This window comes from Cucurbita pepo, chromosome 4 (assembly GCF_057944985.1).
Source record: "Cucurbita pepo subsp. pepo isolate OVF chromosome 4, ASM5794498v1, whole genome shotgun sequence".
NCBI lineage: Eukaryota > Viridiplantae > Streptophyta > Magnoliopsida > Cucurbitales > Cucurbitaceae > Cucurbita > Cucurbita pepo.
In genome coordinates this window covers 7,050,664-7,075,934 of record NC_141801.1, presented here as the reverse complement: position 1 = coordinate 7,075,934, position 25,271 = coordinate 7,050,664, and the positions used below count along the sequence as shown (strand labels likewise).

General features: G+C 35.8%; 2 protein-coding genes across 2 annotated transcripts; one reads left to right on the top strand and one right to left on the bottom strand.

Moving 5' to 3' along the window:
- Positions 1 to 2,506: 2,506 nt before the first annotated feature.
- LOC111793242 (uncharacterized) lies at positions 2,507 to 9,247 on the top strand. The gene is made up of 6 exons (XM_023675030.2): positions 2,507 to 2,782; positions 7,798 to 8,001; positions 8,267 to 8,383; positions 8,482 to 8,631; positions 8,716 to 8,774; positions 9,029 to 9,247. The coding sequence occupies exons 1-6, from the start codon at positions 2,618 to 2,620 to the stop codon at positions 9,162 to 9,164; spliced, it is 831 nt and encodes a 276-aa protein (XP_023530798.1). The 5' UTR covers positions 2,507 to 2,617; the 3' UTR covers positions 9,165 to 9,247.
- Positions 9,248 to 9,553: 306 nt separating this feature from the next.
- LOC111793243 (small ribosomal subunit protein uS7) lies at positions 9,554 to 11,745 on the bottom strand. The gene is made up of 2 exons (XM_023675032.2): positions 11,620 to 11,745; positions 9,554 to 10,498 (listed from the first exon to the last, which is right to left on the bottom strand). The coding sequence occupies exon 2, from the start codon at positions 10,491 to 10,493 to the stop codon at positions 9,870 to 9,872; it is 624 nt and encodes a 207-aa protein (XP_023530800.1). The 5' UTR covers positions 10,494 to 10,498; positions 11,620 to 11,745; the 3' UTR covers positions 9,554 to 9,869.
- Positions 11,746 to 25,271: the final 13,526 nt, after the last annotated feature.

The window sequence follows — 25,271 nt, the reverse complement described above, 5'->3', positions numbered from 1 at the left end:
TCGACATGATCGATCTTGGTTGTGGAGTCATTCGAATCTCAAACAAATGTTCTTACCTTTAGATATTTGATCAACAAGGTAATTCGAATCTTACTTTCCTTGTAGCGATTCCTTATCACTTGAGATGGGAGGGGCAGTTGTCTAAACGTGAGGACGGTATGGGTGTCAAGGAAGGCACGTGGTTGGTTGAGATCCTCACTGGTTTCAACGACTCACAAAAACTTTGTACATTTTTTCAGCCACAACATCATACACCAGCAAAAAGAACTTTCGTGTGCCATAATCTTGAAATAACACGATATTTATTTTCCTCATCTCATCTTCCCATTCCCATGTAGCTTCTTCCACCCGGTAGTTTTACTATGGTACCTTGACAAAAGCAATGTCTGTAGTACGTAAAACATTTACTTCACAGGCTAGGATTCTTACTAACATTTCCTTGTAACTTAAGTCTGCATTTACCTGTAGAGATTCATAGTCTATCACGTATGTTAGGTCAATCAAGTATTTACAGAGACACGTGGAATACATTGTGCACCGCTGAGAAGTAAGATGTAGTGCTAGCTAGTACGCCACTAATCCGATCTAATCTAAGGTGTCCAAGGGTTCGATGAAGTGTTGACTCTACAAAAATTGTACCTTGGAGATAGGGTTGGTACCCAGTTTTAAGCTCTATGCAGAAATCTACAGCTCGGGAAGGAGGTACCACTGGTAAATCCTCCAAAAAATACGTTAGAGAATTCGTTTACCATTGTCATTGCGACATTGGCTAGTATACTTCAGGCTCCTTACTGGATTAATCTTTTTGCTTTCATCGTGAAAATTACTTTGGGGATAACATTAATGCAGGACCCTTGAATTTAAAGTTGATATTTAATGGTGGCAAAAACACTTCTATGGCAATTGGTACTGACATGGTTCTCAACCAACCAATCTATTCCAATTATTACGACAAAATCAAACAAATCAAGCTGCCCACAATCATTGACGCGATAGAGGGTTAATTGTTAACATAGACATTGGTCAACGTCAAGCTACATATGGAGTCTGACTAGGCGAGCCATTCTCATGACCAAGCTGATTCACACGAATGGGTGAAGTCGAGCTACGCAATGCTAGATGAAGGCTAAAACGAGTTAACTGTGTCTGTACATGTGTTGGGTTGGGTTGGGTTGGGTTGGGTTGAAGTCACTAAGTTGTGGATCTTGTTAAAAATTCTTCTTCTTTACACAAATCATTAGCTACCGAGGTTTCTCTGACAACCTGTTCTCGATGATATACAGTGTTTTACAATGGTGTTCTATCATGAATGTGACTGGCTAGTAACATGCATCATTTTTCCCTATCAATTATACATTAACGTCACTCGAATCACGAATTTGAACAAAATAGAAACTAAAAACCCACAAAAAAAAAAAAAAAAGAAAAAAAAAAGACGAATCCAAGAACAAAATCGTAAAATTATTAGTGGCTTCAAGTTCATTTACTCGTGGGTTTTGCTTGTGGTGTCACAATGAGTCGAGCTTCAGCATCCGCAATTCACATTCATCTTCCCAGAGTTCTAAAAGATTTTCGACGACACCTAACTTAAAATAGGAGAGAAATCGAAGACATTGGCTGCAATAATTTTTAAAATTAAGATTGAGAAACATTTTAGGTATGTTTTTGGAGAAGTTTAGGTGATGATAAATATGTATTATGTCGAGACCGAACCAACTATTTATCAATTCTCCATGAGAGAAAAAATTGAATTAATCTGCAAATACCCGAATCACCAAATTGATTTGATTCAACTCAATTTAATAGATGGTTCAATTTCAACTTGCACCAACACACCGAAGAAAATAAAACCCTGACCCAATTTAAGAGTTTATTAGGTTAGATTAAAGAAATCCCTTGCAGATCAGATCTACTCGAGCAGAGTTTCCAACCCAACCCAACCCAACTCAACCCTCTATTTTTTTTTCGTTCTCGTTGTTGAATTATTCTTCTTTTAATTATTTTGTAAAAAAAATTATTAACGTACAATACACGTTATAGTACTAACTAAAATCTCATTAAATTCAAATATTAAGCAATCACAAGTCATAACGCATGACTAACATCGATTACAAACGTCAAATATTCTCAATCTTCATAATAATCTTAAAAGTCGGGCCTTAAATTGTAACCCTATTTTCGAGTTAGTCAAATTGACCCGACCAAAAAAAATGTCAATCCACAAACTAACCCGAAATTTTATTTTCTAAAAATTCACCCTAAACCCTAAACCGAAAAAAAAAAAAAAAAAACCCAAATCGATCTTTTTGTTTGTGTTGGATAATCATGTTGGGTCGGGTAGTTGGTCGAGTCATACGAACACTTCAAACAACAAATTTTAATATTTTTATTATATATATAATATGATAAAGTAGAAGGGTATTTATTCATAACAAAAATGAAAATAATAATAATAATAAATAATAATATAAATATTCACATTTTTATGGAAGAGAGCAAAGCAAAGAGAGAAGAGAGAGAAAATCTGGAAGAGAGCAAAGCAAAGCGAAATAACTTTTGTTGAGAGAGAGAGAGAGAGAGAGAGAGAGAGAGAGAGAGAGAGAGAGAGGTCCAGAGGATGAGTTGTTCTTCATCATCTTTATCCCTCTGCTGCGTCTTCTTCCCTTTCCCCTCTTCTTCCCCTTCTCTTAGATTCATTAACCTTTCCAATCCCTTCCTCTTCCCAAGCCCTAATGGACGCCGCCGCCGCCGCCCTCCTCCTACTTCTCTCCATACGCCTCTGGTAACTTCTCCCTCTCTATTTCCGCATACGCTTTTCTTGTTTTCTTCTATCTATTTCTTTCTGTTTTTCCATTTTCCTGCTCTTGTTTTGTGGTTGACGGGATTTTGATTGCTTTGTCTTGCCAAATTTCTTGTTCAAATGAATGACTCTCCGTAATTGCCAGAATTATGTAGGTTTCTTTACCAATTTTGCGTTATTGACTTGGAGGTACTCGTCTTTTTTTTTGTGTTTATTATATGCTCAAGAAGTTCGTTGGTTTTTTATGCCCTAAAATTGTAGCAAAGAAAAGAAGATGCGTGATTATTGAGAAATAGAGAGGATTATTTGCTAGATATTGAAATTGATTGTTGAGAGCAGTTGTTTATGAACTGTTGAAGTCCGCGGGTAGATAATCTGGAGTTCGCTTCATGTACGACATTCATTGATTTCATTAAATAACAAACGATTTTTCTTCAATTTGTAAAGTGGGTTTAGGATATTCATTGGTGCTCCTGGGGTTGGTTGAGTGCCGATTACAAATGGAATGTATGGAACTACAGCAATGACAGTTGAGAAAAGATGATCCTGTGCTTTTCACTCTTTCTTCAAAGGGCACATCACCCCAGAAAAATTACACCAAAAGGGGAGGGAAGCATTAGACCCTTGAGATCCCAAAAGAAACGGTTTGACTTTCTTCGGGTATTTCCAAATCATATTGTAAAGGAGATAACTCTCACTCTTCCCCTTGATCCTCAAGTCTATAAGAAAAGAGCTCACTTAGCTGCCATCCAGATCTCATCCAGATCTCATCCAAGTCCAATGATTGACGAGTTTGTTAGGTTGGAAATCTGCCAAAATATGAGATAGGATGCCCTTCAAGAATCTCATCATCCTTGTGACTTTTTCTTATGCCAAGATTCCAGCTTCTGTTTGAAGAAATCTACGGGCCTTTGATGGATGATACTTTTTGGCTTGGTAAAGAATGAAGTCTCATAATTGCTTTAGCAAAAGGCACAATGTCCTACTAAAGATCTTCCCAAAAGTATGTTGAAGAGCCAAAGCCTACTGCCACTTTCATTCTGGAGTAAATGAGGTTTTTGAGCTTGAGAGTATCTTGTCAAGAGCCTTTTGGAGAATGAAGAGAGAGTGTCTGACCTTTTTTCCAAAATTGGAAGCCAATTTTTAACTCAATGATCTTCCTCCAAACGTATGTTGAAGGTTTCTCGTTATTTTTTTAAATAAACAAAGATATATTTATCAAAAGAGAAACAACATAAGGACGAAGGGGCAAGGAGCTCCCTCCCACAAAAACTAATGAAGCACTGCCTCCCAATTCTTTTGTAACAAGTACTATAGTTGCAAAAGAATTTATTGTTTCTAGAACACTGCAAATAAAATGTAATTTGTACACTATTACAAAACAAAACATAAGAATTGGACCTATCCTTAAAGATTCTCCTATTTCTTTCCTACTGAATCTCCCGAACAACACATCTCCACAAAAAAACAATTGCCTTGCCTTTAAGCTTCTAGCCATTAAGAGCTTCTACCAACCCCTCATTCCAACTTCTAAGGACGACACACCAAGACCAAAAGCTTTAAGGCACTTATCTCACCCTCTCGCTGCAAAGTGGCAACTAAGAAGAAGGTAATCATTAGTTTCTTCACCATTTAGGCACAAATAACACAATGAAGGAGACAAAGACACATGGTTTCCATTGTTGTAAATATCTTTTTCTCTTGAACATATATTTGGAAGAGCCAACCAAGCCATAGTTCAACCACTTAAGATATTACAATTTATATATATGTTCTAAACATCAGATGTTTGAATTTTTTCCGTAGTGTCAAACTCAACAAAATATATGTTTGTTGCGGGGAACTTTGTTTTTATCTAGAGCATAGCAAAACCTTAAACTGTTAATTTCGTTAGTAGACTTGCTAAATTGATGAAATAGGCATCTCCTTTAGGGATCTGTTTTAACAGCGACAATAAATTTGGGGTCGCACATGTCAAATTTTATACGAAAGAAAGAGGGGAAAACATGGAAAAATGCACTTATTTGGATATAGTTTCTAATAATAATTTACATTTTGGGATGGATTAACTCATAAACTATCACTAACGTTATAACTAGAAATCTGGAAATTTGCATCCAAACTCAACACATTGTCATCCCTTGAGCAAGTGCTCTATTAGATAGATGATATCTGTCTTTTCACCTGCAAATTTTGTCCCTTTCATTAACAAATCTCTCAAAACTAATAGTTACTTAAGCCGTCCAAACAATTGTTTTGTCTTCTACATACTTGTAAGACAACCGTTAGTTCATAAAATCAAAAGCAAGGAAATTTCATGATTCAACAAGATTCTGGAGAAAACATCCAACTCTGAGGGGAAAAGATCCTAAAACTGTCAATTTCCTTCATCCTTTTCCTAATGCATGCCGCACATGCATTCATTTTGACAGTTTGTCCCTTTTTCTATTAGTTTTTTTTTTTTTTTTTTTTTTTTTTTTTTTTTTTTTTTTTTTTTGTTGGATAAGCAGAGTTATGAAGAGAGGAAGGAAACTTCCAACCACAATGGTGGATTACAAAAATGATCACCAATCAGCCCAAAGATCAATGATTCGATCCTACACCCTGTTATTGTTGAACTCAAAAAACAAACTATATATTGCCAAATAGAGACTTGAGACATAATCAAATAATCTTCAAATTTTGATGTTCATTTGCACAAATAAAAAGTAGAAAAAGGATGGTATCTGAAACACTATGAAAATTAGTCTCCAAACCATGAAAACCTGATTATTTGGTGCCACAAACTCCACAAAAAAGCCCTAGTTATGGACCACCAGAGAAACTTCTTGGTCTTCTTAAAAGGATGATGCACAAAGGAGATTCTTTAAGTGGGTAAACTGTTTTCTATTACTAGAATAGACTTCCACAACGATTGGGCAAGAATTTTTTAAACCCTTTACTGCTGGAGGAGTCTTTCACTATTTATAGCTTCCTCCCTAATAAAGCCCTTTTGTTGTGTCCCACGACAAGTATGCAAGGCTATGAGCCACAAATGTAGGGTGGATTACTTTTGGAGCCTTTACAATGAAGTTAGAAAGATGGGACCCCTTTGAGGCGCAGGAGAACTACAGTGCCCCCCTCTTACGGGGATTGGATAAATTTCAGAAACATTCCCCTGCATTTATGGAGCCGAGCCACATTCAAGGCAATCGGTGATTGCTTTGGGGTCTTGTGGACTGTGCAGATCAAAACTCTTCCCTCATTGAGTGCTTAGTAGTTGCTATTAAAGTGCAAGGGAATTACTGTGGATTCATCCTCGCTGAAGTGAAAACTTCTTAATAGAGACCAGGTGTTTTCCACCCATGTGAGTACGCTCCAATTTGGCTGTTTGTTGGCCAAAAAGAAAGTTGAAGTTCATGGTGGGTTTTCGTCTGAAGCAGCCACAAGGTCAGGTCCTAACTCGATAGATTTGTGGAGGTTAAGGGAAGATTTCTTTTACCCATCAGACACTATTTTTTTACCCAGACTATTAAGGTTAAGGGGAGAGGTTTCAGGCTTCAGCCCAAATTTGAATCACATGTCTAATAAGACTGCCTGCACACCCCCCATGATAGTCTTCCCTCAAGCTCCACACGAATGTAGACAACACTGCCAAGCAAAGTAGTAGCAGTCCTTTGCATTAGTGGGCCTTTCCAGATTTGCCCTCTAAATTCAAAAAGCAGACAGACGGAGGAAAGGGCAAAATCAGTCGAATTCGTGGAAGATTTAGAGACAGATCCTGAAAACGTCATTTCTGAAAAGAAGAAAGGGGAAATTTTGCTCTACAACCAATACCCAGGCTGAGTTTTCTAATAAACATTTGGAAAAGCTAGGTGATGAAAAAGATATGTTCTCCGAGGTTTCTATTTCCAGCCAAGAAGAGGGCAGAGAGGTAGAGGATTGCATAGAGATCCCTGAGAATTATCAGTTTTGTTTTCAAGAAAATGACGTTTTCCCTTTATCAAAGATAAATTACTGATGTTGTTATTTTTTTTTTCTATAAAGTTCAGTAGTTGACCCATTCATAAGATAAATTTATATTCATTTTGAACAGTAGCAAAGTCACTTTCATTAATGAATATACAAAAGAAAAGGAATGACAGTCTCATCTCCTGGACTTCTGAAGTACGACAAATTCTTCCAATTGGATCATAAAGAGGAAATGAAGGGCATAATCACAAAAAGGGGGGAGCTATTTACACCATAAGGAAAAAAAAAAATCAGATTCTCTATGAAACTATCCAAAATTTAGTGTCAGAACATGCAATTTGTTCCTTTTTAGCAATTGGTCCCAAAACACCTTTCTTTTCTTAAAAAGTATTAACCATGATTTTTTCTTCGTTATTATTATTTGTTGATTGTTGCGGATGGCTGAGGATTTTACCCATGCATTGTCAAGATCCAAAAACTATGGCTAAAAATATTGAATTTTGATCGAATATGGTTGACACAGACCTAATCTTATTTGTCAATCAACCATGGTTATACTTGTAGTTCTAGCAAGAACATAATTCTAGGACAACTTTTATGGAATAAAACTTATCCATTATCCCGTCTAAATGCTGATGTCATGTAAATATTTCTAGTGTAGATTAATTTGTTTGCATGGCGTATTTTAGGTATCAAAGTTGATAACAACTTGTGATTAACTTGGTATTTTCTGTAACTGATTTGTCCTTGATGACTTATGATGATTAGTCAGCTTCATAGATCTTTGCATCTGTCATATGCAATGCCAATCATTGATTCTCTTTTGGAACATTGATGCTCTTATCTTGTTAGGTTATCTGAACAGATTTTTATTCCCAGTTGACTTGATTCACTTCAACCTTCTAATTGGAACTTTTGTTCAGTATTGATACTATTTTAGAGTTGGCATGGATAAAATAGCGAGTTTCTACTTCACCACATTTGTGGGCAGTTGGTTTTCACTAATGATTTACTATCAGGGGATCTTTTTTATGTACTGGTTATAGTGCATCCAAGGGCATATAAAAGGAGATAAAGATGGAGATAGTTACGTGCATCAGACAAAGAATACAACGCAGATGTTTGGATTTGGGTTTAATGATGAGAAGACGGGCACTCAAATTCCAACCCAGGCTCAGTCCATAGTGGAAGGATCAGGATCAGTTATGGTGACTGAGTTCAAACCAGTTCCTGATGTTGATTATCTACAGGTGAGTGATAAGATACGATCATTTCGAATACTTATGTTGGATGTTGGCCATCTCCTAAAAAAAGATGATTAAAAGGAAAATGGACTATATTTTTCTTCCAATGCATTTCGAATCTGAAGTTTTTTTTCTTGCATGACTTGAGCATTTGCAAATGTTAGAATTTCCTGAGGAAGTAATAAGTCTTATCTCTTAGGGCCCACAATTTCTCCATTTTAATGCTTGCGTGAAGCTCCTTTGAAGTCACAATGTGTTTTTATTTTCACAGGAGTTATTGGCCATTCAACAACAAGGTCCTAGATCCATTGGTTTCTTTGGAACTCGGAATATGGGTTTCTTGCATCAAGAACTCATCGAGATTCTTAGCTATGCAATGGTTATAACGGTAGGATATGTGGTTTAATGTCAATGATTATACTGAAGGGCTATTTGGTTTTTGATGAGTACATAAACTTCATATTGCTTGATAACTTCTGTATGCAGAAAAACCACATCTATACTTCAGGAGCATCTGGAACCAATGCAGCAGTTATCAGAGGTGCATTGAGGGCTGAGAAACCAGAACTGCTTACTGTCATTTTGCCACAAAGTTTGAAGAAACAACCTCCTGAGAGCCAGGAATTATTGTCCAAAGTAAGTTTGTTGATGAGTTCAATTGGGTTGGTCTGTTATGTTCATTGAATTATTTATCTATCATGATTATCTTGGCATTTGTAGGTTAAGAATGTGATAGAGAAGCCCTACAACGATCATCTACCTTTAATAGAAGCTAGCAGGTAGCTTTGCGTGTAAATGATTATTACATTGTTTGAAAAAAAAAAAACCCTTATTTCTGCTATTCATGATCGTCCATGAAAGTCGTTGTAAAGTTATTTTCCAACGACATACCTCAGGTTGCAACTGAAGTTAAAATCAAATGAGATAACAGAATTTTGGCGTATCTTTGCTTGTAAATGTATATCATTACATTGTTTTCAAAATGTTTCAAGTTTGAATGTTCCATCTAATGCCTTTGTTGAAAGTTGTGCAGGTTATGCAATATGGACATCATTTCGCATGTACAGCAAGTCATTTGCTTTGCATTTCATGATAGTAGGTTGCTCATGGAAACTTGTCAAGAGGCAAAAAATCTCCGAAAAATCGTTACCCTTTTTTATCTCGACTAAGAATAAGAAGAAACTTCTCCAAATTCTGTAAATACATTGTTTGACAGAGATTATTACATATTTTCCCTAATTTTGCTTGTAAAGTTGCTGCACCTGCCTGCTTAAAGAGGGCCAATTTCCCTTTCCAAACCTTCTTGTTCAAATCAGGAATTCTGCAGTGGGAAGTACATTTACAGGTTAGAATTCTCAAAAAAATTTCAGATGAAGATTTATGAGGAATGTTTTGAGTTTGTGTTTGGTAAATGAGAAAGTTGGTGTTCATAAAACGTTTAAAGCCTAAAACGTTTGTACCCACTTGAGTTTCTCAGTTTATTTTTGTTTTTAAAATTTGATTAATAATTCAAACATTTTCCTAAGAACAATACAATGAAAGATAAGAAAAACAAGAATAAAAAATCAAAGACTACAAACTAATTATCAAATGGAACTTTACACCACTTTTGATCGTGATCTAATCCAATTGAGTAGTTCTTAATGGTAGATAAATGGAAATAAAGTCACAATGCTCATTTGCTTGTTCTAATGAAAGGGGCATTGATATCAAAACTTTCAAGTCTAAAGCCAAATAGAGATGAATTGTCACAACAACAAAAAAAAACAAAACAGAACACGTTAGGCTATAGTGTTTTCATTAGAAGAATGTAAACACAAGAAAAGGAGAAAACTCTTGCTGTGCCAATGTAGAACCTACACTGAGAAATAACCTCAACGATTAGCCTTTGCAACTCTCTCGACCTCATCCTTTTTCTTGATGGCATAACTGTTAGATGAACCCTTCGCTGCGTTAATAAGTTCATCAGCCAAGCATTCTGCAATGGTTTTGATATTTCTGAAGGCAGCCTCACGAGCACCTGTCGTGAGAAGATAGATTGCCTGGTTAACGCGTCGCAGAGGGGATATATCCACAGCTTGACGCCTAACAACACCAGCTGAACCGATTCGAGTGGCGTCTTCACGTGGTCCACTGTTAACAACAGCATCAACAATGACTTGAATTGGGTTGAGATCAGTTAGAAGATGAATGATCTCCATTGCATGTTTAATAATCCTGACAGCCATAAGCTTCTTCCCATTGTTTCTACCGTGCATCATAAGAGAATTTGTGAGCCTTTCCACAATTGGGCACTGAGCTTTTCGGAACCGCTTGACAGAGTACCTCCCAGCTGTGTGGGGTACATAGGTGGCATGCTTGGAAGGAGCAACACCAATGTAATCACCCAGAGACATATCATTCACTTGGACGTCATCGAAGGTCCACCGGTTGAACAGCTTCACATCATGATGAGGCTGGGTCAGTTCCTGGTTTACCACATCAACTTCAACAGCCATGGTTCCTAATGAACATAAAATGACAGAAAAAAGTGAGCACTAGTTGAGTACAAACATAAGGCATGTCTGAACTCCTGAAAATTCATTCTCTCCCTTGTTCAAATTGGAAACGCAATCTGGTCTAACTTAAATAAAATGGGCAAAATTATCATCCAAGAGTGAGGACACTTGTTGTCAGTAAATGTATTTGCAAACAGGGAATAAATTAGATACAAATGCATGCAAGTAAAATAGTGAAACCATGACGTAAAATACTTGGAACTATCTGGCATGTCTCATCTTCACCATGATTGCTTATAACTAAATAACTTTTAGCAAACATGGGCACATCACATGTAAGATCATGATGGCCTGGGGATGATAACATAGCGTAAGGTGACATGGATTGTGGTAACAAAATATGAGACATTCAAGAGGATGAAAGTAGATGCGGACAAACACACATTGCTAACATATTCGTCCAAACGACATTACACAGGATTACTATCTTATAATTTATCCACATATTTCATTAGCTTATATCAAGAAAGTGAACTAATCCCGACAACATATCTACACCGGATTGAGGAAAGGAACTGTCCCTTGATGGTTCATACTTTTACATAAAAGATTAGTTTCAAAAAATCAGATCCTTGTGGTTGCTATTCGCGAGTAAAAGACATCATATGTGCATACCAATTCATGAAAGGTATTTTTATGTAAAAAAAAAGGGGGGAAATCCCCCTAAATTCGTAGCAGTGCACCAAAGTTCAAATTGAATCAACACAAAACCACTTACATTCTGAATAACAACTAATTAGGTAAAACACACATGAACAAGAGTAATAGAACTACAACACAATTAGGATTTCAAGTACATATACTTGAACCAATTCCTGCAAATCTTAGAAACAGCAAAACTCGAAAAACCCACCAGTTACTTGCAAAAGAAGAAAAAAAACAAGTCGACTGCTTGACACGTGAAAGCTACCAACAATTCTGAGGAATTTCAACGATCTAGAAGACCCAAAAAGAAAATAACTACAGCAACAGCAACAAACAACAGCTTTTTATAGAATCAAAAGTATGATTTTCGCAAACATAAGCGTGGAATTAGAGAGAGATAGAGGCAGTGAGAAAGGCTTACCGTAGTATGGCTGCAAAGGAGAGAAGGAAACGGCAACTACGAGAGGATAGAGAGTGAGTGAGTGAGGACTGGACGGAAGGTTTTAGGGTTGCGGAATGAGCTACAAATACGATCCACCAATTCCACCCAATTAGGGTTTTGTGCGCTAAATTACATAAATGCCCTTTCCTTATTTCTTTTTCTTTTTTCTTTTTTCTTTTTTCTTTTATAAAAAACGAAAAAAAAAAAAAACTAATTTTACAAATTTTCTTTTTAAATTATAATTTTTTTTTTTTATATATATATATATTTTTTTGGTATTATTTTCATTAGGTTAGCAGATAAATTATAATTTTTTCTTTAAATAAAAAAAAAGTTAAATTATAAATAAAAAATATCTAAATTTTGTCCCTATTTTTTAAAATATTATTATAATTTTGCTTGTTTAGAAATAACCTCAAAATTATTTAATTACCTTTATTTGTTTATTAAGAATTTTAAATATTTTCAAGCTAATTTTTTATAAATAATTAACTTACTAATTTGATTTCATATTATAATTAAAGGAAATCTACAAATTATTATTCACAATTAGTTTTTAATTTGATATTCATAATTAATTAATATAATGTCCATAATGTGATTGAATTAGGTTATCGAGTTTTTTTTTAATTATTTAAAAAAAAATACTTATCCACAGTAAATATCACATTAATAACTAAAATCTCGTGAAACTCAAATATCAAACATTTACAAGTTATAGTGCATCGCTAATATCGGTAATAAATATCAAATATTCTTAATTTTTAATAATATTATTAATAGTAATGTAGAATTGAATTGGGTTGTAACCTTGTTTTTTTAGTTAGTTGGTTGACCAGACCAAAAAAATGTCAACTAACCAGAATTTTAGATTTTCCAAAAATTCAATCCAATTTAAAAATATATATATATAACAGAAGTCAACCTTTGTGATTTGAGTTGGATATCCCTAAGGGATGCCATTACTCTTATTTGAGAGGGAAAAAATATTAGAAAATGTGATAGTTAGTATCTGACCCCATTGCTCGGGTTGAAAAATGCATATACATGCAAATATGTCTTTCATTCATAACGGGATCTAAAACCATGGCTTTGAATTCTAGTTATTTTCTTATGTTCGGGATGTCCAACACTTTCAGACATCCAAAACCCTCCAAGCTCATATTAATTTATCATAATCTTTGGATTTTATCGAGTACGCATCAATTTCATACACACTGATCTCACATTCAATGCTTTAATGTTGTTGGGTACCTTAGAAGAGTCCTTCTGATATGCGCCCGTACTTGCTACCGCACAAGTCTAAAAATCAAAGAAGAAGCAATTCATCACGTGCGTATGCCTCGTAAAAAAAGCTTGATAAGGTCAATCGAAGATGGGATGCGGGAACCACTGTCGCTTATGTGTTGGAAAAGATTGTCGTCGTTGCTTACAATCATTGAGATGAGGGGGAATTACCATCGTTGTTGTTGTTCAAGCGAACTTGGTGAGAAGAACGAGTCATTAAACACGTGGATTGTGCATGTCGGACTCATTCGAGTTTGCTAAAATCTAATGGAATGAGGACTAAATTTAAAAAATTTATGATCTTAATTTAACTCACTTAAATATAGTTTTCTCAAATTGAATCACAAGAAATGACACCCATTCACTCGGTCATATTCCCTTAATCTCTTAATTAGGGGTGTACATTCAACCCGACAACCCGAACTATAAGTGTTGGGTTGGGTTGGGTTGGGTTGGATTAGCATTTCGGGTAGGGTTGGGTTCATTTTTCTGAACCCGAACTGAATCGGTTTGGTTTCGGGTTCGTGGATAAAACTTTCGGATTGACCCGAGACAAATACAAATATATAAATTATTCTATTATGAATTTTTCCGTATTAATAAGTTTGTCAGAGTGGTACCTCGGCTTCTCTAAGGACACCTATTTTTATTTTTGTTATATACAACATCTTTAAACTAATCATTTATTTAATTTGATGATCCTAAGATTGTATCCGAATATTTTATCGATTTGGGTTGGACCAAGAAAATCCCTCAACCCAACCCGGACCATGTACACCCCTACTCTTAACAATTATAATCATCTTATCTTAAAACGCAGAGCCTTACACCCTATTTCGAGATTCATAATGTGATGTCCCACATTGGTTGGGGAGGAGAACAAATCACCATTTATAAGGGTGTGGAAACCTTTCCCTAGCAGACGCGTTTTAAAGCCTTGAGGGGAAGCCCGAAAGGGAAAGCCCAAAGAGGACAATATCTACTAGCGGTGGATCTGGGTCGTTACAAATGGTATCAGAGCCAGACACTGGACAATGTGCCAACCTTCTCGCAGTTCCTCGAAGGGGGGTAGACACGAGGCGGCAGTTCCTCGAAGGGGGGTAGACACGAGGCGATGTGCCAGTAAGAACGCTGGCCCCAAAGGGGGGTGGATTTGGGGGTGGTCCCACATCGATTGGAGGAGGGAAAGAGTGCCAGCCCCAAAGGGGGTGGATTTAGGGGTGGTCCCACATCGATTGTGCTCGCGCCAAAGGGGGTGGATTGTGATGTCCCACATTGGATTGGAGGAAGGAAAGAGTGTCAGCGCCAAAGGGGGGTGGATTTGGGGGTGGTCCCACATCGATTGGAGGAAGGAAAGAGTGCCAGTGAGGACGCTGGACCCCGAAGGGGGTGGATTGTGATGTCCCACATTGGTTGGGGAGGAGAACAAATCACCATTTATAAGGGTGTGAAAATCTTCCCCCAGACGCGTTTTAAAGCCTTGAGGGGAAGCCCGAAAGAGAAAGCCCAAAGAGGACAATATCTGCTAGCGGTGGATCTGGGTCGTTACACATAACTTTGAAATATCCGTCCCCATCAATATTCCCATTTCCTCTTTTAGGTAAATAAGCCCTCAGGTTTGTCATCTAATAAGGCAATTTGGCTTCAATTAAGCATTTATAATGGTCAGAGTAACCTCAAAAAAACAATGCCCTATACTAACCTAAGACCTACGAAATTAAAAGCAACTACCTTATGCAAGGGAATGCAAACGCATACAATCATGAATAGGACCTATCTTTTAAAACCATAGTCTCTTAGGTGGTCTTCAGTCCGAACAAATTAAATGTGTGACACTTTCCTACACACGATCCACATGTGCAAACGTGGGTCCACCAGGCGGGCTCGCACGACGACTGTCGTGCATCATACTAAGCATGGTGGTCATCTTATCATCTATGCGTCCTTATTCATCATAAAAAGGGAAGTATCCCGATGTTAGTGAACACATAATATGCATGAAGTCCCTATTATTTTCATTTTAAGACATTCATATGGCACAACCCCATACATTCCTCACATATTACCTAGGTAACATGCATGCATAAGTTTTCATACATTACATCATCATATCGTTACTTAGGGGTTGTGCGTTAGAAAAACTCCTCGCTGCCATACATGTCGTAGCATATCATACATTTCATTATCAAGCATATTCATGTCATAGTGCAACACAACATCTCATACATATATATCATTAAAGCATAACATATCATATCGTTATACATCTTATGACATCATAACGTATCACATCATCATAAAATATCATAGCATCATAACATATCATCTCATCATAGCATAACATATCATCATAAACACATCATATTAAACACATGACACGTGCGGGGGCCACTAGGCACGTGTTATCATAAATAAGACAATTCTCCTGAACAAGTTGATAGTAGGGCCACTTACTTGGATGACTTTAGTCGAAGTTCTATCTAGCTCCAAGTTCACGTGCTTTCATCCCTCGAATTCGTTCTCACTTATGTCGAGGTTCACCTTGTTATGGAATCAACCAAAGAAAAAGTTTGGAACGGATTACATTGATGATCAAGATCAAGAGTAAAGAAAACTCGTGATTCGAATCACTCTACAAGAGGTTTGATCAATACCACTTGAATGACTCTAGCATACAAGATCTACGTACAAAACTTGTAAAGTAAAAACTAAACTCTCAACAAAACTAAAATAGAAACTCTATTTTTTTTTCAATTCCAAAATGGGATGTCTACCGTCAAAGAAAATCATTTATATCGTCTTTTGACAACTTTAACCTATGTGAGTTAAATACACCTGTAACCTTCCTATTAAAATTAAAATGGCTAGTCAACCAGAAATACGCATAACTTCCATATTAAAATGGTTGGTTAATAATGGAATATGGTAATATAGGTGGGTTACAATATAACTTTTAACTCCTATATTAAAAACTAGCTAAATAACAAACAAATATTGAAATTATAATTAAAATAATGCAATAAAATAAATGTGTTATCTAGTAACCATCTTTAGACTAGTTACATAAATTCAACTATGATTCATTAAATGCAAATTAAATTGCATTTAATGCATCTATATCTCTTGAAGCACAACTTAGCTGTAGGGAAAGACTTCAACATCTTCCAGAATTTTCTCTGACGAGCTCGTCATAACTTAAATATAGGTGACTAAAACTTCTTGTAACTTCTTGGCTCTCGTCCTTGTAATTAGACCTTGAGGATAGTAGTATTCTCACTGATATTCTAATGTGAAATCGAACAATAATAAACTTATATATTATGGAATTGGAAATACAGCATATATGACCGGCATGAGTTGTCATGCACTTCAAATAAATAAAATGTTAACAAAATGAAGAGATGAATGTTGGCGCTAATTAAGATATTTCATTTACTAAAGACTTTGGCATAAGATTATTACAAGTTGGTTCCTTGAAGAGGATTAATACAATGGTTTTTGTCGAGCGATCTTCATCCTTAGTTTCTGAAACTCACGGTACGTTTCTTGTCAAGGACGTTGGCTAGAAGACAAGGATCACGTTTCATGCAGATATCTCTTTGCTATAAAGGTTTATGAGAGATTATTCAAAAAATTTGGTGTGAGTTTGGCTCCGAGCAAAGTTGTCAGAACTTATGAGACGTTGTCGTGTAAAACCCTTTCAAAATAGAAGTAAACTTATCTGTGCAACATTTTCTTATATCATTTGGAACATCTAGTTACAATGAAATAGGACAATCTTCAAGGATGTAGAAGGATCTTGGTAAGCGGTACGATGTGCTGCTCACTTCACACCTTCCTTTGTATAGTATCTATAAAACTTTTCCACCATTTTCATGATTTTTATTCTTAACAACTAGATGGTTACGAAAGACTTATACTTGTTAAGAATTTATGAAAGACTTTAGGAAGGATTTATGCATGTAAAGAAATGTTTATGAACCATACAAATGAGGGCGTACTTGCTAAGAATTCTTCCTCAGTTGTGCCTCATGACTTAACAAAGAACTCTCAGAACGAAAGCTCGAATTATTTCGAGATTAAAGTACTTTGGACGAATTTTTTTTGTAGAGGTATATAATGTAACAACCGAAAAAATAAATAAAATAGTAGTAGTAATAATAATAATAATAATAATAATAATAATAAATAAATAAATAAATAAATAAATAATAAAAATTAAATTAAAAAAAAAAACATTTGGTAAGGGATCCCTCCTCCTTTCTTCAATCTCTCACCACTCATTCCCTAAAAATAAATCAGGCAACAAATCAGAAATTTAAAAACAACTACAGATTTACTCAGAATTTCTTCCTTCCTACAAAACAGATAGAAAAAACAAAAGGTTTAAGCAGATTTTGTTACACAGGAGGAGATATGTCATTTGAAGAGGTCAGTAAATTATATGTTTTGAATTGGAGATTAAATGAAAAGAATTTTGTATGAGTTTTAGGAAATCACTTGAATTGTTGCTAACTTAGGTTTCAATAATTTTATATGATTTATAGAAAAAGAATAACCAAATGAATCGATTAAATTAAAAGCTAGAAAATAAGAAAAAATGAAATAGAAATGGAAATACAGAATAGTGTTAGCCGAAAAAGAAAAGAAAAAAAAATAAAAAGGAAAGATTTCGAAGTAAGAATAGATTAACAATGACGAAAGGGAAGATTTAAAATATCTAACTATCTGACAAGACACCTTATAAGGATTCAAAGATTTTATGAATGCAAAGTGATAGACTTATGAAAGTTTTATGCATGCAAATACATGTTATGACTCATACGAATTAAGGTATACTTGTTAAGAATTTTTACTTAGTGGAACTTGAAGACTTAACAGAGAACTCTTAGAATAAGGACCCGAGTTATTCCAAGATTAAAATACTTTCGAGGACGAAAGTTTCTTTTAGAGGGATACGATGTAATAGCCCAAAAATAAATAAATAAATAAATAATAAAAATAATTAAAATTATAATAATAAAAAAATAAATTTAATTAATTAATTAATTAAAATAAATAAAAAAATAAATAAACCTTTCCCCATCTCTCTCCCCTAACCTCTCATCCCTTCTCACAATTATCTCTCATCTGCTCATCTACGCTAAAAAAAACAAAAAAAAAAAAAAACAGAAAACCTGACAAAAAAAAAAGAAAGAAACATAAAACAACCATCGTCACATTTGAGAAGAAGTATTTGAACAGATTGTAGATTTAGAGATTTTTGTCGGTTATTACGGTAAAATTCTATCTCACAACTCCTTTTCCTTTATAGTTATGCTTATAAGAAATTAATTTAGGATCAAATCTTCTTTCCTATCTTACCGTATGTAATAATCAGATCCCATGTTCAATTAATTAGATTTTTTTTTAGCATCGGAAGTTATAGGAAATAAGGTTAGAATCAATATAATTTTAGCTGACAGATACATAAATATGTAAGATAGTAGCTAAATTAAAATTGGCCAATAATATCGGTCTACACAATGAAAATAAATATAGAATTAGAGTAATATCTTATTTACATATGTTTACAAAACTGAGAATCTATTTACAGAATGCTAATGAAAATAATTACCATGAGGGAGGAGGGAAGATTGAGGGAAGATTTGTTAAACAAAATTTAAAACTATAACAGGAGATATCAGAGGGCATGAAACTCCATTAAATTCTGTCTAATAGTAAAAATCAGAATTTTAACAAGGTAAATTAGAGAAATACTTGTATAGAGTTCAAACTTGAAACTGATGTTATGGGCTCACATAGGTTGGCTTGGATTTCAAAGGACGGAATCGAACTTTCAGTAAGGATATATACGTGACAACGACTTAAGCTAGCCAGGTAAGTGACCTTACTATCGGCATGGTTATATTTGATGTTGACACGTGCCCTGTGGTTCTGTACGTGTCATATATATTGATATGTGTGAATTGTCTGTGGATCGATATGCTTCCTATATGTTATGTTATGTTATGTTATAATATGTGGTTTGTATGATAATAATTATGGTACGATGTGCTCAAGGATATGTTTAAGATAGGGTACGAGAAGGATGCACAAAACGAAATGTAACGATAGGAGAGATTGATGAAAGAATACGGTTAGGTTATGGGTAGAAAGGGATAGGTTTGTGATAGATTGATAGAACGATAGCGTTAGGGTACATTCTTGTGACGATATGACTAAGGTACGTCACGTAATGATATGTCTGTGATAGGTATAAGAACGTTAAGGCTATGGTAAGTTAGAGAACGATATGACTATGAAGTGTTTACGTTATGACTTGGTTATGATATGATACATTGTATGCTAGATTATTGTGCTTAAGTACGAAATCATGTGAACGTGAATGTATGTTATTTATGTTGCTTAGTTGATGTGATATGAATGCATGTGACGATGTGTGCCCTTGTACGATTATGGCTTGTTGTATGAGTATTGAAATGTAACTAAATGAATTGTATGACATGAAATACGGTAAATTGCATGATACACAACCCCGCTAGGAATATGTATGATATGTAACGAAATGAGAATGAGAATGACATGTAAGCATGAAAACGTGACATGGGGTTATGTTCATTAAATGATGACTGTAGGACTAGTGGGACCTCATGCATATTGTGTGATCATGCATTTGGGGGGATACCCCTATCCCATCACGAGGGTACGGACGCGTACATCCAAATGGCAGGACAACGATCGTTATGCCCTGCATAGCGCTGCCGTGACGGTTTTAGTTTTAACGGGTCCCGGTGGGCCCCCAGAGCATGCCCACCGGCTAGGGACAGTGGCCCAGCGGTGTGCGAACTAGCTGGTGAGCCCATACTCGCACGTATGGGCTGCGTGTAGAGTATATGGTACACGTCCACGATTACCTGTTAGGATTACACCGTAGGGAAAACGAAACGAAACGAAACGAAATGAAATGAAATGAAACGAAACGAAATGAAAGATAGGTCCCATCATTTCATTGCATGTAATTGTTGCATTGAACCCCAATAGTGGGGTCACTTACTAAGTATTTCTTTAAATACTCAGGCCATGTGCTACTACATTTTTCAGGTTAAGGCAAGGCATTCCTGTACGGCTGACGACGACATCGCAACTCGAGATCATGGCACATGCATAGGATAGTGGTATTTATTTTCTTAGACTTAGGATAGAATAGGATGTTTTAAACTTAAATGCTTATTTATTTTATTTCAGGTCTTTTGTTGTGTCGTTTTAAAGATGTTTTCGAAACACGTAAGTCCATGGCTGTGTTTTTAAGTTAAAGGTTATGTTTTATGGAATTTAAATGAAGTCTTCTGCATTCAATGTTTATGGTATGTATACAGTAGTGACCTTAAATTAAGTAGAAAATTTCGGGTCGTTACATGTGCTCACCTAGGTTGACTTGGATTTCAAAGGACGAAATCGAACTTTCATTAAGGGACGAAATCGAACTTTCATTAAGGGACGAAATCGAACTTTCATTAAGGATATATTCGTGACAACGACTTAAGCTAACCAGGTAAGTGGCTCATCCGTCGTAGTTTACACGTTGTATGTTATATGTTGGCACGTGCCCGTGGATTTACACATGTCATTAAATTGTATGCTATCCTGTTATACTCGATTAAGTACGCTTGGGAAATGTGAATGTATGCTGTTTAATGTGATATGATGTGTTATGTTTATGACGTTTATGATGTGTCTGGGTTATTCTAGCGAGAATGGTACTATAACTCTGAATGTAAACAGCATGTGATGTATGACATGAAATCATGATAAACGATATGAAATGTAACCCCGTTAGGATTATGTGTGATACGTAGACTGAAAAATGAGAATTGACATGTGAAGTATGAAAGATGATAGTGGGGTTATTTCATAAATGATAAAAGTAGAAATATTGGGGACCTCATGCTTTATGTGTGTTCATGCATTGAGGGGATACCCCTATTCCAATACGAGGGTACGGACGCGTACACCCAATGGTAGGACAATGATCGTTATGTTTTGCATAGCGCTGCCATGACAGTTACTAGTTCTAACGGGTGTCCGACCTAGGGAGCGTCCCAGTGTATGCTCGCCCAACTAGTAAGTTGACCCAGTGGTGTGCGAACTGACTGGTGAGCCCATACCCGCATGTATGGGCTGTGTGTAGAGTATATGGTACACGTCCAAATTACCCGTTAGGACAGCACTGTAAGAAGATAGATTGAAAGATAGGTCCCATCATCTCATTGCATGTGATTGTTGCATAACCTGAAAGATAGGTCTCATCATCTCATTGCATGTGATTGTTGCATAACCACGATAGAGGGTCACTTACTGAGTATTTCTTTAAATACTCAAGCCATGTGCTACTACATTTTTTCAGGTTAAGGCAAGACATTCCTGTACGGCTGACGACGGCATCGGAACTCGAGACCATGACACATGCATAGGATAGTGATATTTATTTTCTTAGACTTAGGCTAGAATAGGATGTTTTTAACTTAAACACTTATTTATTTTATTTAGTGTTTTGTTGTGTGGTTTTAAAGATGTTTTCGAAGCATGCAAGTCCATGACTTTATTTTAAGATAAAGGATATGTTTTGATGGAATTTAAATGAAGTATTATGTATTCAATGTTTAGGATGTATACAGCAAATTTATGGTCGTTACAATGAAAATTCCTTGGTCATGGTTCATATCATTCTCCCCTCTTGAGAAGGATCCGACCTCGAATCCCATCCATCATCTATATCAAAAGGGCTCAAATCAACAACATTAAAAGTTGCACTAACACCATACTTATCTAGTAAATCAATTTTATAAATATTTGTCGTTGATACGCTCAAGAATTTGGAAAGGTCCATCTCCTTGTGGTAGAAGCTTAGATTTTCTTTGAGCAGGAAATCTTTCCTTTCGAAAATGCACCAAAACCCAACAAGACATGTTCTTTTTAATGTCTTGGTTCATATCACAAATACTTTATGTGTTCAAAACCGAACAACTTATTCTAAGTATGGAGGAGAACACACCTTTCTATAAAACATTTGCAACAATGTTCTTCTTACGTTGTTTATATTTTATAACGTAAGGGAATGTTACAATAAATTCCAACCACTTGGCATGTCGTTTATTGAGATTATTTTGTTTTGTTCTAAGCTTTCATGGTCTGTATGAATAACGAACTCCTCATACCAAATATAATGTTGCCAGGTTTGCGATGCACGAACTAAAGCATAAAGCTCTGAGGCACTAGTCAACTTCTCACCAAATAACATTAAAGGTCTTTGATTTTGCATTAATACAACATCTATCCCTACTCCACTAGCATCAGATTCAATTTCAAAAGTTGCATTTTCAAAAGTTGCATGCACCGGAGCAGAATTCATTTATCTTATGAATGTACTAAGTGCCTTAGTTAATCCAAAAGGCATAACCGACCGTTCATAAAGACCCTACTTAGTTTTAAACTATGTTTTCCACTCATCCCCAATATGCATGTAAGTTTGATGATAACCCGATTTTAAATTAATCTTAGTAAAAAGACTTCATCCATGCAACTCATCAAGCATATCATCTAGTCTAGGAATTGGATGCCTATACTTTATAGCGATCTTGTTTATAGCCCTACAATCAAGACACATAAGCCAAGAACCATCTTTCTTAAGCACAAGAATAACTAGAACAGAATAAGGACTCAAACTTTCACGTACATACCCTTTAGCAAGGAGCTCACTTACTTGCCTTTATATCTCTTCAGTCTCCTTTGGATTAGTCCTATATGTTGGTCGGTTTGGAATGGGCGCACCTAGAATGAAGTCAATTTTGTGCTCAATCCCTCCAATTGGTGGCAAGACCCCTTGCACATAAGTATAAGAATGGTCCGGTTAGAGAGCAAAACGTTCATAGTCTCACTTGATCGAACGTACAAGCTCACTGATTTGGCTTCTCTCTCTCTTTTTCCTCTCAGTTGAGTGCTACTCTCTTGTTTTTCACTCAAGCTCTTTTTTTCACTTGATTCTTTTTCAATCTCTTCTTTTGCATCACCCTCTTGCCTTTTCTTTTCAAGTTTGCAGTGATCAATAAATACATCTTTTGGAGACAATGGAATAAGAGTTATTTTTCTACCATTGTGAGTAACAGAGTATCGATTTGCATACCCATCATACATTACCCGACGATCAAATTGTCAAGGCCTCCCCAGTAGTCAATCTCCAACATGCATGGATACAACATCATATAAAACATCATCAACATATTTTCCAATAGTAAAAGATACAAGAGCTTGTAGAGTTACCTATACTTCCCCACGATCACTCAACCCGTGAAGGTGGTAGGGTCTTGGATGTGGTTTTGCCTTTAAATTAAGTCTTTTGATCAGAATAGAACTCGCTACATTAGTGCAACTACCACTATCAATGACTGCACTACAAGGAACAGATTGAACAAGACACCGAGTTTGAAATAAGTTCTCTCTTTGGTCTAGGCCTTCCTCCTCAATGTGGGTGTTTAGAGCTCGTCGAGTAACTAAAGATATATGTGAAGGGAATGAACACTTCATCCATTTAGCGGAAGCATTGGGAACCGTTTTGATTTTATTAAGTTAAAAGAAAAGCAATAAATTTGAGAGTAACAACTCTACTCTGTAGAAACCCTAGCTTGCAAGACTTCTTGAAGTATTCCAACCATACAAAAGTTCTTCAACATTCCACAAGATCTTCCTTGCTATGACTCGAACATAAGGTTAATGTAACTACTCGAAATTTTCTACTTAATTTAAGGTCGCTACTGTATACATATCCTAAATATTGAATGCAGAAGACTTCATTTAAATTCCATAAAACATAAACTTTATCTTAAAACACAGTCATGGACTTACGTGTTTCGAAAACATCTTTAAAACGACATAACAAAAAACTAAATAAAATAAATAAGTTAGGTTAAAAACATCCTATTCTACCCTAAGTCTAAGAAAACAAATACCAGTACTCTATGCATGTGTCATGGTCCCGAGTTGCGATGCCGTCGTCAGCCATACAGGAACGCTTTGCCTTAACCTGAAAAATGTAGTAGCACATGGCTTGAGTATTTAAATAAATACTCAGTAAGTGACCCCACTATTGGGGTTAAATGCAAGAACGTGCGAAGGCAATGACGGGACCTATTCTTTCAATCTATTTTCCTACGGTACTGTCCTAACGGGTAACTTGGATGTGTACCATATACTCTACACAGAGCCCATACGTGCGAGTATGGACTAACCAGTTAGTTCGCACACCACTGGGCCACTTTCCTTGTCGGGCGAGCATACTCCGGGAGCTCCTTAGGCTAGACACCCGTTAGAACTAGTAACCGCTACGGCAACATTATGTAAAACAAAATGATCGTACCCCTGCCAGCAACATTATGTAAAACATAATGATTGTACCCCTACCGGTAGCATTTTGTAAAACATAATGATCGTACCCCTGCCCGTCGTGATGAAATAGGGGTATCCCCCAATGCATAAGCACACATAATGCATTAGGTCCCAATATTTTTCCATTTTCGACATTATTAAATATAACCGTGCTATCTTTTTACTTTCATATCATATCTTTTCTCATTTTTCAGTTCTTATATCATGCCTAATTCTAACGGGTTATATTTCATTTCATTTATCGTGATATCAAGTCATTCATAACATGTTGTATACATACAATTTAGAAAACATAACATAACGCTCCATGCTTTTAAGATGTCATTTCATAACGTGCAATTTATATAACAATTACCTCAATGGTCACACAAAACAATCTAAACATAACATATCACATCACAATACATCATATCATAAACATGTCATATCGTAAACACTTCGTGGTCATATCGTTCCCTAACTCATCATAGTCTTAACGTTCTTATACCTATCACAGTCATATTGTTATGTGAACATACCTTAGTCATATCACCACAGGAACGTATCCTAACACTATCGCTCTATCAATCTATCACAAACCTATCCCTTTCTACCCATAACCTAACCATATTCTTTCATCGATCTCTCCTATCCATAGCACTCCGGTATGTAACCTAACCTTAACGTTTCATGAACATATCTTACTCCTATTGTTACATTTCGTTTTGTGCATCCTTCTCCTATCTTATCTCAAACATATCATTGAACACATCGTACCGTAATTATTATCATACAATTCACACATTATAACATATACATAACATATAAGAAGCATATCAATCCACAGACAATTCACACATATCAATATATATGACACGTGCAGAACGACAAGGCACGTGTCAACATCAAATATAACCATGCCC

What these genes read in the sequence shown, in the direction of transcription:
- LOC111793242 (XM_023675030.2), top strand. Translation starts at nt 2,618, where the DNA reads ATGAGTTGTTCTTCATCATCTTTATCCCTCTGCTGCGTCTTCTTCCCT. An exon ending in GCTATGCAATGGTTATAACG is followed by an intron (nt 8,384 to 8,481) that starts GTAGGATATGTG and finishes TTCTGTATGCAG; the next exon opens with AAAAACCACATCTATACTTC. An exon ending in GCCAGGAATTATTGTCCAAA is followed by an intron (nt 8,632 to 8,715) that starts GTAAGTTTGTTG and finishes TGGCATTTGTAG; the next exon opens with GTTAAGAATGTGATAGAGAA.
- LOC111793243 (XM_023675032.2), bottom strand. Translation starts at nt 10,493, where the DNA reads ATGGCTGTTGAAGTTGATGTGGTAAACCAGGAACTGACCCAGCCTCAT.